General features: G+C 44.9%; 1 protein-coding gene across 4 annotated transcripts in view; it reads left to right on the top strand.

Moving 5' to 3' along the window:
* The window catches only part of LOC143808449 (vesicle-associated membrane protein 1-like), a 45380-nt gene extending 40391 nt beyond the window's left edge, over positions 1-4989 (top strand). For all 4 annotated transcript variants that reach the window (XR_013221955.1, XM_077291132.1, XM_077291133.1 and 1 more), the window contains 2 exons: positions 2600-2651; positions 4762-4989. Coding sequence is in view for 3 of the 4 variants with exons in the window: in XM_077291132.1 (XP_077147247.1) it covers positions 2600-2651; positions 4762-4778 (69 nt within the window). In the remaining variant the exon portion in view is untranslated. The remainder of the gene's footprint in view (positions 1-2599; positions 2652-4761) is intronic.
* The last annotated feature ends 9634 nt before the right edge of the window (positions 4990-14623 follow it).

Below are 14623 nucleotides of genomic sequence, written 5' to 3'. Positions count from 1 at the left end.
GGTGCTAGTATCTTCCCGCCTTATCGTAGCAAAACTGCAAGTAGGGACTTTCTCACAGGTAGTTTTCACATGTAGTTCTTCCCTATCGCATACCGTTAGATCATTGAGACCTTAATGGTCCTAGGAGCCTTACAGTAAACTCCTTTTCATTTGGGCAGACTTTACTATCAGGGAAAGTCACCCCTTTTTTTCTCAGCGATATCCTCACTCTGACGAGTCTTTGGAGCTAGCAGCTCTGCTCTTTCAGACTTTTTTTCCCTTATTACCTTCAAGGCAAGGTTGTCCTCAGGCCATCCCCATCCCTTGTTACCAGGTGGTAATGTATTACAACTGTTATGAGGGCATAGTTCTTCCCTCATCTCTTTCGGCACCAGTCCACAAAAAGGAATGAGTTCCCCATATTCTGGACGAAGTGAGTGCTCTGAGTAGGTATGTCTCGAGGTCGGCATCCTGCCGACGGTTGGACGCTTTATTTGGGCTTCCTGATGGTAGAGGAAGGCTTCCTGACATTTTCAGGAAGGGTTTAGCCGTTTCATCGGCCATGATAACATGGTGAATTTGTTTCACCATCCAGGAGTCCTTCCGAGCTAGAGGTCAGCCTATCTCCCTGTCTATCGAGGGTTCTAGGCACCAGGCGTTGGCAAGGCACGCCTGCAAGCATGCGGATTCATCCAGTCCGCATGCATTCCTGAAGCACTATAATTCCCACACTTCCACAGATGTGAGTCTGGGCAAGCGGACTCTGCAGGCCGCGGTGGCGCACTTGTAAGTAGCGGTTACACAGGGCCTGATCTGATGTTGTCCCCACCCAGGGACTGCTTTGGGACGTCCCACGGTCTATGTCCCCCAATGAGGCGTAGGAGAAATAGGGATTTTTGTGTACTCACCGTAAAATCCTTTTCTCCGAGCCAATCATTGGGGGACACAGCTCCCACCCTATTAGCTTGTGCTTGTTTTTATATTCTGACATGCTATACTCTCATATATAATATGACATGCTATACGCTCATATGTTGTTATTGATCTCCTACTGCTTTTGCACCGAACTGGTTAGCTGAGAGCCAGCAGGAGGGTGTATACTGCAGGGGAGGAGCTAACTTTCTTTGTATCACTTAGTGTCAGCCTCCTAGTGGCAGCAGCATACACCCACGGTCTGTGTCCCCCAATGATTGGCTCGGAGAAAAGGATTTTACGGTGAGTACACAAAAATCCCTATTTTGGTTGTCAAAATGGCAACAGCTTTTATTCAATTCACAGGATTAAATAATCACAGTAGGAGTCAGGTGGAGTGCTAGTACATTGGGATTCACAAGTACTGTGATATCCCCAGCTGTCTGACATACAGCACCAGGACAGACAGCCATAAAGGGGCGGCACGCACTGGCTTGCCATTCAAGCAGAGACAGTAAACTTTCAGGGCACCAATGACCCTATTATCCTCACTCCTGTGCTTAACCACTGAACCACTGTGCCTGCCCTTGATTGATGTTACCATTACAACGTCCATGAGGCTGGCCACCAAAGCCGAGCCTGCTCACCACCATGAGGTTTTACATACTCTATTAGTTAAAATGAGTCCACCTTAACTTGTCTGCAACTTCCACCTGACTCCTAAACCGCAAAGCCGTGACGGGTTATAAATTCCAAGTCTCATTTGACACATTTTTTTTTTTTAATAATTAAATCATTTTTGTAAACTTAAAAACTAGAAGTCCCTGCAAAAGCATTAATGGGACTAAACTTGTTAAACCCCCGACTCACAAAGAGTCATCCTACAGCGCTCAGGACTGGAGAGGAAAAACCCCCTGTGGAGGAAACCTCCAGGGAACCATGGCTGAAGGATTGCCCTTCCCTTGGGCTTAGAAGGTTACCGCAAATAATAACTCTTTATAGCCAATATACAATTGAACCTGGTACAAGATATACAATGACAAATTCAAAAATACAATAAAGCATTTATCATTATACAAGCAATAATTAAAAAGTTTAAGGACAGAGATTATACACAGGGCGGGAAGGCCATCCTGTGAGAGAAAGAGGGAGAGCCAGAGTTGCCTCCCCCATATAAGCCCCACCCTCCTCACAGTAATACACCAGGCACAAACATCTAAACTTCCTCTTAAAGCAACAACTCTCTTGTTTAAAATCTACACCGCAATACAAACAAAAGCTGCAGGAGTTCTCGGTCCACCCATCCCCAAGTCATGTCCACCTCCATCTAGTCTCCGGTGGTTTCTTGAAAATTAGACCAAACTTTGATGGTAAAAACTTGACCTATGACCAAACTCTGATGATGAAAAAAAGCTGATGAAACTCATTTGAGAAAATCGGCGTCGACTGAATGCGCCCTATTGGGACATATCAGGAAATGTTTTCTGAAAAGTGAAACAGCCCCTTTTACCTCTGAAGCATCCTACATAAAAAGTGAATTTAATATTGATTCAGCTATAGTGTCCCAAGTTCCTACTAACATCTAATTTACATTTCAAAGGAGGGAAACCTTTGTTATTTGCTTTAGTGGTGGGTGTAATTTTGCATAATTTGGGGTTTTGATCTTCACTGTTGCTACCAAATAGACAATAACTCTTTCTCTCTACAGATGATGCTTGTCATGGGAGCGGTAGGCGCACTAATGTTCATCATTCTCATCAGTAAGTCATTATTTTACTTCATAGACAACTAAGGAATAAAATAAAAAATCTGCTGCCTTGAAACACGCAATTATGTAAATGTCACACTGAGAACCACTCACCATAAAATTCTATATGAAATGAGTGGATTGTCTTCTATATTATCGCCATTATCAGTGATCATGAGCCTAATACTGCACAATTGTGGAGCGGAACCTAAGGCTACTGTCATACAACATAACATCCAGGAAAGTGGGATGATTTATTTTTTCACTTGTCATGTGTACAATCTGTTTTTCACAGCAGCTATTAATCATTTATTGAACCCATGTTACAGAATTGCAATGTATGGGATTCCAATTTTTTTTCTCACACCCATACACTTGAATGGGTGAGACTCATGTTTTGTTCATCGGGTCTCTTATCTATATATATATAATTGTCTAAGGGTTTTGCTGTCTGTCCTGGAAATCCCGCGTCGCTGATTGGTCGCCAGGCCTCGACCAATCAGCGACGGGCACAGTCTCTGATTGGTCGAGGCCGGCTGGCCTATGCGTGTCGCTGATTGGTCGAGGCCGCCAGGCACAGTCTGCCGCGAATTCTGGAATCATCATTGTCCTCCACTGCTGTCAAGTGCCGCCATTGTGTGGTCTAAGGGTCTAATTGTCTGTCTGTCTCGGATATCAGCCAATCAGCGATATTAGTGCGGGATTTAAACACCACTGACAGCGCAACATACATACATACATACATATTCTGTCTGTCTGTCGTGGAAATCCAGTGTCGCTGATTGGTCGCGGCCAATCAGCGACTGGCACAGTCTGGCTGCGAATTGGCCCCTCCCTACTCCCCTCCAGTCAGTGCCCCCTCCATACTCCCTTCCAGTCAGCAGCCACATAGGGTTTTAGCAGTCCGTTAAATGGACTGCGTTACACCGCGGCATAACGCGGTGTAATGAACTCCGTTAACGCTGCCATTAACCCTGTGTGATCAGCTTTTTACTATTGATGCTGCATATGCAGCATCAATAGTAAAAATATATATTGTTAAAAATAATTTAAAAAAAAACATTATATTCTCACCTTACGGTGTTCGCGGCAGCCTGTCTCGCTCCTCGCGACACTCCGGTCCCAAGAATGCATTGCGGCAATGACCGGAGATGACGTTGCGGTCTCGCAAAACCGCTACATCATCACGTGTTATTGCCGCAAAGCATCACTGGGAACGGAGCGTCGGGAGGAGCATCGCTAAAAGCCTGGGCTGGATCCGGGGGCCGACGGAAGGTGAGTATATAACTATTTTTTATTTTGTTTTTTTTTTTTAACAGGGATATGGTGCCCACATTGCTATATACTATGTGGGCTGTGTTATATACTACGTGGCTGTGCTATATACTATGTGGCTGTGCAATATACTACATGGCTTTGCTATATACTACGTGGCTGTGTTATATACTACGTGGGCCGTGCTATATACACCGTGGGCTGTGCTATATACTATGTGGGCTGTGTTATATACTGCGTGGGCTGTGTTATATACTGCGTGGGCTGTGTTATATACTGCGTGGGCTGTCTTATATACTACGTGGGCTGTCTTATATACTATGTGGGCTGTGCTATATACTATGTGCCTGTGCAACATACTACGTGGCTGTGCAATATACTACGTGGCTGTGCAATATACTACGTGGCTGTGCAATATACTACGTGGAAACCTTCATAAATAAACTACATACATATTCTAGAATACCCGATGCGTTAGAATCGGGCCACCATCTAGTCTCCAATACTGGGCTAGTATGGGGGTTGGCACGGTGTGTGCGGTCAGGTGAGCTACCTACTGTTACTATAATAACCGGCTATTAAATTCTCTCTAAATATACTTACATTTAATCCTTCCTGTATGTAACACTCTGAGAATCTAAGCCAAGGTTCAATCTCCTCCAATAACAAGAATATCAAGTGTTCACACACAGCCCTAGATAATTCTTGCTCTGATTGATGACGTGCACACCATAGGTCATGATTAAAGAGAAACCAATACACATGGATTTCTGTATAGACTATGTATAAAGAACTAGTGAGTTTGCATTTTGGACTCATTTCTTAACCATATTCTCCCTCTCTTACAGTTTATTTCTGCACTTGATGCTGTGGTCGCCTGTGCTTGTATCCTCCTTTCTGTCCACCTCTTCCTTGTTCCCTTTTTATCGTCATCTTTTCTCCATTTGATCTCACCCTAGTGACTTCTCTGTTTGTTAATAAACCTATGTTTTGAAATTGATAATAAATCATTAAGCTATAAATAATGCACTGTCAAAATCAATGAACAAATTGTAAAAATAAAACGTGGGAATAAATGCAACATGTAATATTCCAAAGTAAAGTATGTCTGTTTATGATGGTTGGCTGGGTCTTACCCTTGGTATATATATGGACAGCGTGTAGATCAGAACGGCATCTATGGCCAATATAAAGGGGTTGTCCGGTGAAGATAAGCCATTATCTTTCCATAAGTTAGGGGGTAACTTACTGATCAGTGGGGGACCTTCACCAATCAGAACAGAACAGAGAATTTTTATCCCCTACAGGGCACTTATCTTCTTTACAAAATGGTACAACCTCCATTACATTAATTTTCTAAGGGGCTGCTGGAAGAAGCACAGCGCTCGGCAGCCCCATTGGGAATGAATGGATCAGTGGTCAAGCATGATGTGCACTGACACCCCATTCAGAAAATGCCAATTGGTCCCAGACGACTCTCACCGACCTATAACAACAACTCATTTACAGCTAGTAGGATCTTCTAATTAGCCAATCAATACTGCAGCAATCTAACTATTGGAGTCATAGAACAGATATGTTGGGTTTGTGTTATCTGAAGAGATAATCAGTTCTGGAGCCTTATAGACCCATTAACTTAAACAAGACTTTTTCAACGTGATGTCTTGCTGGTAGTCATGTGTTGTGTTGCCTCTTGGACTACCCTGCAGCTCTGAGCTCATACAGCCAATCCAAGAAATGTCTGCAGTCGGCATGTTTGGGTTTCTACTGGGTGCTAGGTTCTCCTCCCATACATCAAAGCATAACGATAGTGTGAAGCACGGGGTTTTTCAAAATGAAAGTCTTTGATAGATGCAAAAATATTCCAAAGGAGTTTATTTTAAGACGCCATTTTCCTCAGCAAAAGAAAATAACAATAAGGCTAGTTTCACATTTGCGTCTATGTGCGCAGCGTATCATCCGCAAACGCATGCAAAAACCATCAGCTTACGCATAACGGCAAAAAAAATGCTGTGTTTTGGCATGCGTTTGCGCTTTTTATGCGTATGCATTTATTTCCAGGAGGGCGTGTCTCAATGGGCGTGTCTCAATTGGTTCCTGGACATGCGCAGTCCAATGTATGCAAGCGCATCGAACGCATGTGTTCCCATAGACAGTAATGCGTTTTTTTTAACGCACTCATCCGCATGCGCATGCCTGTGCATATTTGACAAATTTTTGACGCTTCCAAAAATGCAACATGTTGCGTTTGCCGCGACCAGCTGCACATCGCAAAACGACGCATGTGTAAGCAAACGCAGGCGAACGCATGCAAACGCATGTACCTGCCTCCACAATGTAAAAGATATGAAAACACAACGCATGTGGACACAACCGCAAATGTGAAACCGGCCTGAGTAAAAATCCACATTTTGCTCAACATAAGCCTTTTCCATCAGGCTGTTGCATATCCCTTTACCATCTTCACAGGCATATCCTCACAACTATCCTTCCTTATTGCTGCTAATTGCTACCTTTTATACACGTGGAAACTCCCAGAATTCTTTGCAGTATTCACTATACAACCCCAGCAGGCTCCTGGCCTGTCTCCTATAGGGTGAGAGCAGACGCCCTGCTGCACCTGGACTAGGGCAGGTAAGTGAATGTGTTACATTTCAATAATATTATTCAGATTGTTATACACAGATGCATTTTCCTTGGTTTTGGTACTTTGTTCCTAGCTGGCAACTCAGAAAGAGAAGGAAACGTGGCCAGCCTGACAAGATAAGTAGAAAATAAAAAGCATTCACACAGAAGCTCTCAGACTAGAAACATTCATGTACCACTACCAGGTTTACAGACAAAAATAACATTTTTATTATTGATCAACAACTATGTTCTCAATCAACCCAAAAGACTCATAAATATCAAAGCTTAATATTTTTGGAAGTTAGAGTGGCTTTTTTTTTAGATTTGGTTATCTTAGGAGGATATCTGTTTGTGCAGGTAACAATTACTGTGCAGAATTATTAGGCAACTTAAACCCCTTAACGGCCGCCGATATGCCTTTTAACAGCGGCAGTTAAGGGTACTTAAACCACAGTTCCGTTAATTAACGGCGCTGTGGAAAAAGTGAATAGCGCCCCCCAGAGTCGGATTTTATCTGGGGTCTCGGTTGCTGGGAATAGCCGAGACCCCAGAGAACATGATTCGGGTTTTTTTTACTGACCCCCGGGTTGCGATCGCCGGTAATTAACCGTTTACCGGCGGTCGCAAAAAAAACCCAAAACACGCGATTTCCCATTTAATTTCTCTGTCCTCCGATGTGATCGCCCATCAGAGGATAGAGAAATGGGGTCCCCGATCGCCCCCGATACTCACCTGTCTCCCCCGGTGCTCCTCGTGGCTCCCAATGGGCGCCGCCATCTTGTTCCGGCCAAAAAATGGCGGACGCATGTGCAGTGCGCCCACCGGCCGGCACCCGGAAGATCTTTGGGGTCTTGGCTGCCGGGGGTAGCCGAGACCCCAAAGAACATAATCGGGGTCGGTTTTTACAGACCCCTGTTTTGCGATCGCTGGTAATTAACTGTTTACCGGCGACCGCAAAAAAACAAACAAAACGGTGTGTCATTCTCTGTCCTCTGATGTGATCGCACATCAGAGGGCAGAGAAATAGAGGGATTCGGGGACCCTGTTATACTTACCAGTGACCCTGGGTCCTCCTGCGTCCCCTCCTGCCCGCCGGCTTCTTCATCTGGTAAGAAAATGGCGGGCGCATGCACAGTGCGCCCGCCATGATTTGCCGGCCGGCAGCTAGAGGAGTTGGGGCTAAATTTAGGGTTAGGGCTAAATTTAGGGTTAGGGTTGGGGCTAAATTTAGGGTTAGGGTTGGGGCTAAAGTTAGGGTTAGGGTAGGGCTAGGGTTAGGGCTAAAGTTAGGGCTAAATATAGGGTTAGGGTTGGGGCTAAAGTTAGGGCTAGGGTTGATGCTAAAGTTAGGGCTAGGGTTGTGTTGTGAATTCTGCTCTTGGGCTCCCTCCGGTGGTTGTAAGTGGTAGCGCTGCTGTCTCTGAATCACAGCATTTATCAGGTGTTTTCACTTTTTGCAATTTGGACAGGGCTATTTAGTCTTGCTTCACCCTTTAGTCAGTGCCAGTTGTCCATTGTTCCTGGAGGATTCACATCCCTGCCTGGTCTCTTCTGCTTTGCAGTTCTTTTCATCAAAGATAAGTTCTGGCCTTGATTTTGCTGTCCACATGCTGTGGTCTTATTGTTCAGTTATTTTCCATGTTTTGTCTTGTCCAGCTTGGTCTGTATAAGGATTTGTTTAGCCAAGCTGGTATCTCTGGAGATGCAGATATACCCTCCATGTCTTTAGTTAGCTGTGGAGTTTTTGTATTTTCTGTGGTGGATATTTTCTAGTGTTTTAATACTGACCGCATAGTACTCTGTCCTGTCCTTTCTATTTAGCTAGAAGTGGCCTCCTTTGCTAAATTCTCATTTCAGTCTGTGTATGTTTTTTCCCTCTCCTCTCACAGTCAATATTTGTGGGGGGCTGCCTGTTCTTTGGGGATTTTCTCTGAGGTAAGATAGTTTTCCCTTTTCTATCTCTAGGGGTAATTAGTCCTCCGGCTGTGTCGAGATGTCTAGGGAGCGCTAGGTACATTCCACGGCTACTTCTAGTTGCGGTGTTAGGTTCAGGGTCTGCGGTCAGTACAGGTACCACATTCTCCAGAGTACGTCCCATGCTGCTCTTAGGCCACCAGATCATAACAGTACAACTGGCCGACAATGAGTTAACCGCATCTCAGAAGAAGGGAAGGAAAGTGCTGAGCCATTTTTTTTCTGTAGTCTGTTGTGTTTTTTTTTCTCTTCCCTCTTTTCCTCTGGGTGGCTCAGGAGTTCGGCGCTGGTATGGATGTTCAGGGATTGGCTTCTCGTGTGGATCAACTTGCTGCTAGAGTACAGGGTATTTCCGATTATATCGTTCAGACTCCAGTTTTAGAGCCTAGAATTCCAACTCCTGATTTGTTTTTTGGGGATAGGTCCAAATTTCTGAGCTTTAAAAATAACTGTAAACTGTTTTTTGCTCTGAAACCCCGTTCCTCTGGTGATCCCATCCAGCAGGTTAAAATTATTATATCTCTGCTGTGTGGTGACCCCCAGGATTGGGCATTTGCCCTGGAACCTGGGAATCCGGCGTTGCTTAATGTAGACACCTTTTTTTCAGGCGCTTGGGTTATTGTATGACGAACCTAATTCAGTGGATCATGCTGAGAAGACCTTGTTGGCCCTGTCTCAGGGTCAAGAAGCGGCAGAATCATATTGCCAGAAGTTTAGAAAATGGTCTGTACTGACTAAATGGAATGAGGATGCCTTGGCGGCAATCTTCAGAAAGGGTCTTTCTGAATCCGTTAAAGATGTTATGGTGGGGTTCCCCACGCCTGCTGGTCTGAGTGATTCTATGTCTCTGGCCATTCAGATTGATCGGCGCTTGCGCGAGCGCAGAGTTGTGCACACTATGGCATTGTCTTCCGAGCGGAGTCCTGAGCCTAGGCAGTGTGATAGGATTGTGTCTAGAGCTGAGCGACAAGGATTCGGACGTCAGAATAGGTTGTGTTTTTACTGCGGCGATTCTGCTCATGTTATTTCTGATTGCCCTAAGCGTACCAAGAGAATCGCTGGTTCTGTTACCATCAGTACTGTACAACCTAAATTTCTGTTATCTGTGACCCTGATCTGCTCATTATCGTCATTTTCTGTCATGGCATTTGTGGATTCAGGCGCCGCTCTAAATTTAATGGACTTAGAATTTGCCAGACGTTGTGGTTTCCCCTTGCAGCCTTTGCAGAGTCCTATTCCGTTGAGGGGCATTGATGCTACACCGTTGGCTAAAAATAAACCTCAGTTTTGGACACAGCTGACCATGTGCATGGCGCCAGCCCATCAGGAAGATTGTCGTTTTCTGGTGTTGCATAATTTGCATGATGCTATTGTGCTGGGTTTCCCATGGTTACAGGTGCATAATCCGGTATTAGATTGGAAATCTATGTCTGTGACTAGTTGGGGTTGTCAGGGGGTTCATGGTGACGTTCCTGTGATGTCAATTGCCTCCTCCCCCTCTTCTGAAATTCCTGAGTTTTTGTCAGATTTCCAGGATGTATTCAATGAGCCCAAGTCCAGTTCCCTTCCACCGCATAGGGACTGTGATTGTGCTATTGACTTGATTCCAGGCTGTAAGTTCCCTAAAGGCCGACTTTTCAACCTGTCTGTGCCAGAACATACCGCCATGCGGAGCTATGTGAAGGAGTCCTTGGAGAAGGGGCATATTCGGCCATCTTCTTCACCATTGGGAGCAGGTTTTTTCTTTGTTGCCAAAAAAGATGGCTCCTTGAGACCCTGTATTATCGCCTCTTGAATAAGATCACGGTCAAATTCCAATACCCTTTGCCTTTGCTTTCTGATCTGTTTGCTAGGATTAAGGGGGCTAGTTGGTTTACTAAGATTGACCTTCGAGGGGCATATAATCTGGTTCGTATTAAGCAGGGGGACGAATGGAAAACTGCGTTTAATACGCCGAAGGCCATTTTGAATACCTTGTGATGCCATTCGGACTCTCTAATGCTCCATCTGTGTTTCAGTCCTTCATGCATGATATATTTCGGAATTATCTTGATAAATTCATGATTGTATATTTGGATGATATTTTGATTTTTTCAGATGATTGGGAGTCTCATGTGAAACAAGTCAGGATGGTATTTCAGATCCTTCGTGATAATGCCTTGTTTGTGAAGGGGTCTAAGTGCCTCTTTGGAGTACAGAAGATTTCTTTTTTGGGCTTCATTTTTTCTCCCTCATCTATAGAAATGGATCCGGTTAAGGTTCAGGCCATTCATGATTGGATCCAGCCCACATCCGTGAAGAGCCTTCAGAAATTTTTGGGCTTTGCTAATTTTTATCGCCGTTTCATTGCCAACTTCTCCAGTGTGGTTAAACCCCTGACCGATTTGACGAAGAAAGGCGCTGATGTTACAAATTGGTCCTCTGCAGCTGTTTTTGCCTTTCAGGAGCTTAAAAGCCGATTTACTTCTGCCCCTGTGTTGCGTCAGCCGGATGTTTCTCTTCCTTTTCAGGTTGATGTTGACGCTTCTGAGACTGGGGCAGGGGCCGTTTTGTCTCAGAGGAATTCTGATGGTTCCTTGATGAAACCGTGTGCCTTCTTTTCTCGAAAGTTTTCGCCTGCGGAACGCAATTATGATGTCGGCAATCGTGAGTTGTTGGCTATGAAGTGGGCATTTGAGGAGTGGCGACATTGGCTTGAGGGGGCCAAGCACCGTATTGTGGTCTTGACCGATCATAAGAATCTGATTTACCTCGAGTCGGCCAAACGGCTGAATCCTAGACAGGCCCGATGGTCCCTGTTTTTTTCCTGTTTTGATTTTGTGGTCTCATATCTTCCGGGTTCTAAGAATGTTAAGGCTGATGCCCTCTCTAGGAGCTTTTTGCCTGATTCTCCTGGGGTCCTTGAGCCGGTCGGTATTCTGAAGGAAGGGGTGATTCTTTCTGCCATCTCCTCTGATTTACGACGGGTTCTTCAGAAATTTCAGGCTGATAAACCTGACCGCTGTCCAGTGGGGAAATTGTTTGTTCCTGACAGATGGACTAGTAAAGTGATTTCGGAGGTTCATTGTTCTGTGTTGGCCGGTCATCCTGGGATTTTTGGTACCAGAGATTTGGTTAGTAGGTCCTTTTGGTGGCCTTCTTTGTCACGGGATGTGCGTTCTTTTGTGCAGTCCTGTGGGACTTGTGCGCGGACCAAGCCTTGCTGTTCCCGCGCTAGTGGGTTGCTTTTGCCTTTGCCGGTCCCTGAGAGGCCTTGGACGCATATTTCTATGGATTTTATTTCGGATCTTCCAGTTTCCCAGAGGATGTCAGTTACCTGGGTGGTTTGTGACCGGTTTTCTAAGATGGTTCATTTGGTACCTTTGCCTAAGTTGCCTTCCTCTTCTGATTTGGTTCCGTTGTTTTTTCAGCATGTGGTTCGTTTGCATGGCATTCCGGAGAACATTGTGTCCGATAGAGGTTCCCAGTTTGTTTCTAGGTTTTGGCGGGCCTTTTGTGCTAGGCTGGGCATTGATTTGTCTTTTTCTTCCGCATTTCATCCTCAGACAAATGGCCAAACCGAGCGAACTAATCAGACTTTGGAAACTTATTTGAGATGCTTTGTGTCTGCTGATCAGGATGATTGGGTGGCTTTCTTGCCATTGGCCGAGTTTGCCCTTAATAATCGGGCAAGTTCTGCTACCTTGGTTTCACCCTTCTTTTGTAACTCTGGTTTTCATCCTCGTTTTTCTTCAGGGCAGGTTGAGCCTTCTGATTGTCCTGGGGTGGACTCTGTGGTTGATAGGTTGCAGCAAATTTGGGCTCATGTTGTTGACAATTTGGTGTTGTCTCAGGAAGGGGCTCAGCGTTTTGCTAACCGTCATCGCTGTGTTGGTTCCCGGCTTCGGGTTCGGGATTTGGTCTGGTTGTCTTCCCGTCATGTCCCTATGAAGGTTTCTTCCCCTAAGTTTAAGCCTCGGTTTATTGGCCCTTATAGGATTTCTGAGATTATCAATCCAGTGTCTTTTCGTTTGACCCTTCCAGCCTCTTTTTCCATCCATAATGTTTTTCATAGATCTTTGTTGCGGAAATATGTGGTGCCCGTTGTTCCCTCTGTTGATCCTCCTGCCCCGGTGTTGATTGATGGGGAGTTGGAGTATGTGGTTGAGAACATTTTGGATTCTCGTTTTTCGAGGCGGAGGCTTCAGTATCTTGTCAAATGGAAGGGTTATGGCCAGGAGGATAATTCTTGGGTGGTTGCCTCCGATGTTCATGCTGATGATTTGGTTCGTGCCTTTCATTTGTCTCGTCCGGATCGGCCTGGGGGCTCTGGTGAGGGTTCGGTGACCCCTCCTCAAGGGGGGGTACTGTTGTGAATTCTGCTCTTGGGCTCCCTCCGGTGGTTGTAAGTGGTAGCGCTGCTGTCTCTGAATCACAGCATTTATCAGGTATTTTCACTTTTTGCAATTTGGACAGGGCTATTTAGTCTTGCTTCACCCTTTAGTCAGTGCCAGTTGTCCATTGTTCCTGGAGGATTCACATCCCTGCCTGGTCTCTTCTGCTTTGCAGTTCTTTTCATCAAAGATAAGTTCTGGCCTTGATTTTGCTGTCCACATGCTGTGGTCTTATTGTTCAGTTATTTTCCATGTTTTGTCTTGTCCAGCTTGGTCTGTATAAGGATTTGTTTAGCCAAGCTGGTATCTCTGGAGATGCAGATATACCCTCCATGTCTTTAGTTAGCTGTGGAGTTTTTGTATTTTCTGTGGTGGATATTTTCTAGTGTTTTAATACTGACCGCATAGTACTCTGTCCTGTCCTTTCTATTTAGCTAGAAGTGGCCTCCTTTGCTAAATTCTCATTTCAGTCTGTGTATGTTTTTTCCCTCTCCTCTCACGGTCAATATTTGTGGGGGGCTGCCTGTTCTTTGGGGATTTTCTCTGAGGCAAGATAGTTTTCCCTTTTCTATCTCTAGGGGTAATTAGTCCTCCGGCTGTGTCGAGATGTCTAGGGAGCGCTAGGTACATTCCACGGCTACTTACAGTTGCGGTGTTAGGTTCAGGGTCTGCGGTCAGTACAGGTACCACCTTCTCCAGAGTACGTCCCATGCTGCTCTTAGGCCACCAGATCACAACAGGGTTGCGGCTAAAGTTAGGGTTAGAGTTGGGATTAGGGTTAGCATTAGGGTTAGGTTTGGGATTAGGGTTAAGGTTAGGGTTGGGATTAGGGTTAGGGGTGTATTGGGATTAGGGTTAGGTTTGAGGTTAGGGTTGAGATTAGGATTAGGGGTGTGTTCGATTTATGGTTTTGATTAGTGTTATGGTTAGGGTTGAGATTAGGGTTGTTTTGGGGTTAGGGTTGTGATTATCGATAGGGTTGTGATTAGGATTATGTATCGGGTTAGGATGAGGGTTAGGGGTGTGTTGGGGTTAGGGTTGGAGTTAGAATTTAGTTAGAATAGAAACAAAAAAAAACAAAACGGTGTGTCATTCTCTGTCCTCTGACGTGATCGCACATCAGAGGACAGAGAAATAGAGGGATTCGGGGACCGGGGATCTTATATAGGGTTTTGATGTCATTAGACAACACCCCTCCTCATTACAGAGATGCACATCACCTGATTTACTTAATTGGTTGTTGGTTCTCAAGCTTGGAGTAGGACAACATGTATAAAAAGTATCAAGTGATCAAAATACAACTTGCCTAATAATTCTGCACACAGTGTAGATATCAATTTCAAGGTAAAATAGCAGCGCAGTCCTGATGTTGCGGTTGGAATACTTCCACAATCAACCAACCGAAAGGCTCTTAATGTCAATTTTTTTTTTTATTATTTTTTTTTTTAGGTACAGTGTATAAATGAGCATACCCCAACAGATTTCTAGGAAAACCTTTAGTTTTTTTTTCAAAATCAACATTTTCTAAAGGATACCATACTACAAAATGCTCAAACTGAACATGAAGAGGAAGCCAAAGCTGCAGCTCATCCCAGACTTCCTGTTCCTGTCCGATTTATCCGAAGGCAGACACAGTGAAGCCAGCACTGATTGGGCACTGTTCATCACGTGTCATTCCACCACATCACAGCCCCGAGACAATGAGAGGCGACACAGCTGGAACTCATAAGGCAAA

The sequence above is a fragment of the Ranitomeya variabilis genome, chromosome 2, assembly GCF_051348905.1.
Source record: "Ranitomeya variabilis isolate aRanVar5 chromosome 2, aRanVar5.hap1, whole genome shotgun sequence".
Lineage (NCBI taxonomy): Eukaryota > Metazoa > Chordata > Amphibia > Anura > Dendrobatidae > Ranitomeya > Ranitomeya variabilis.
The sequence above is the reverse complement of the archived record's forward strand: the minus strand, read 5'-3'. Positions and strand labels throughout refer to the sequence as shown.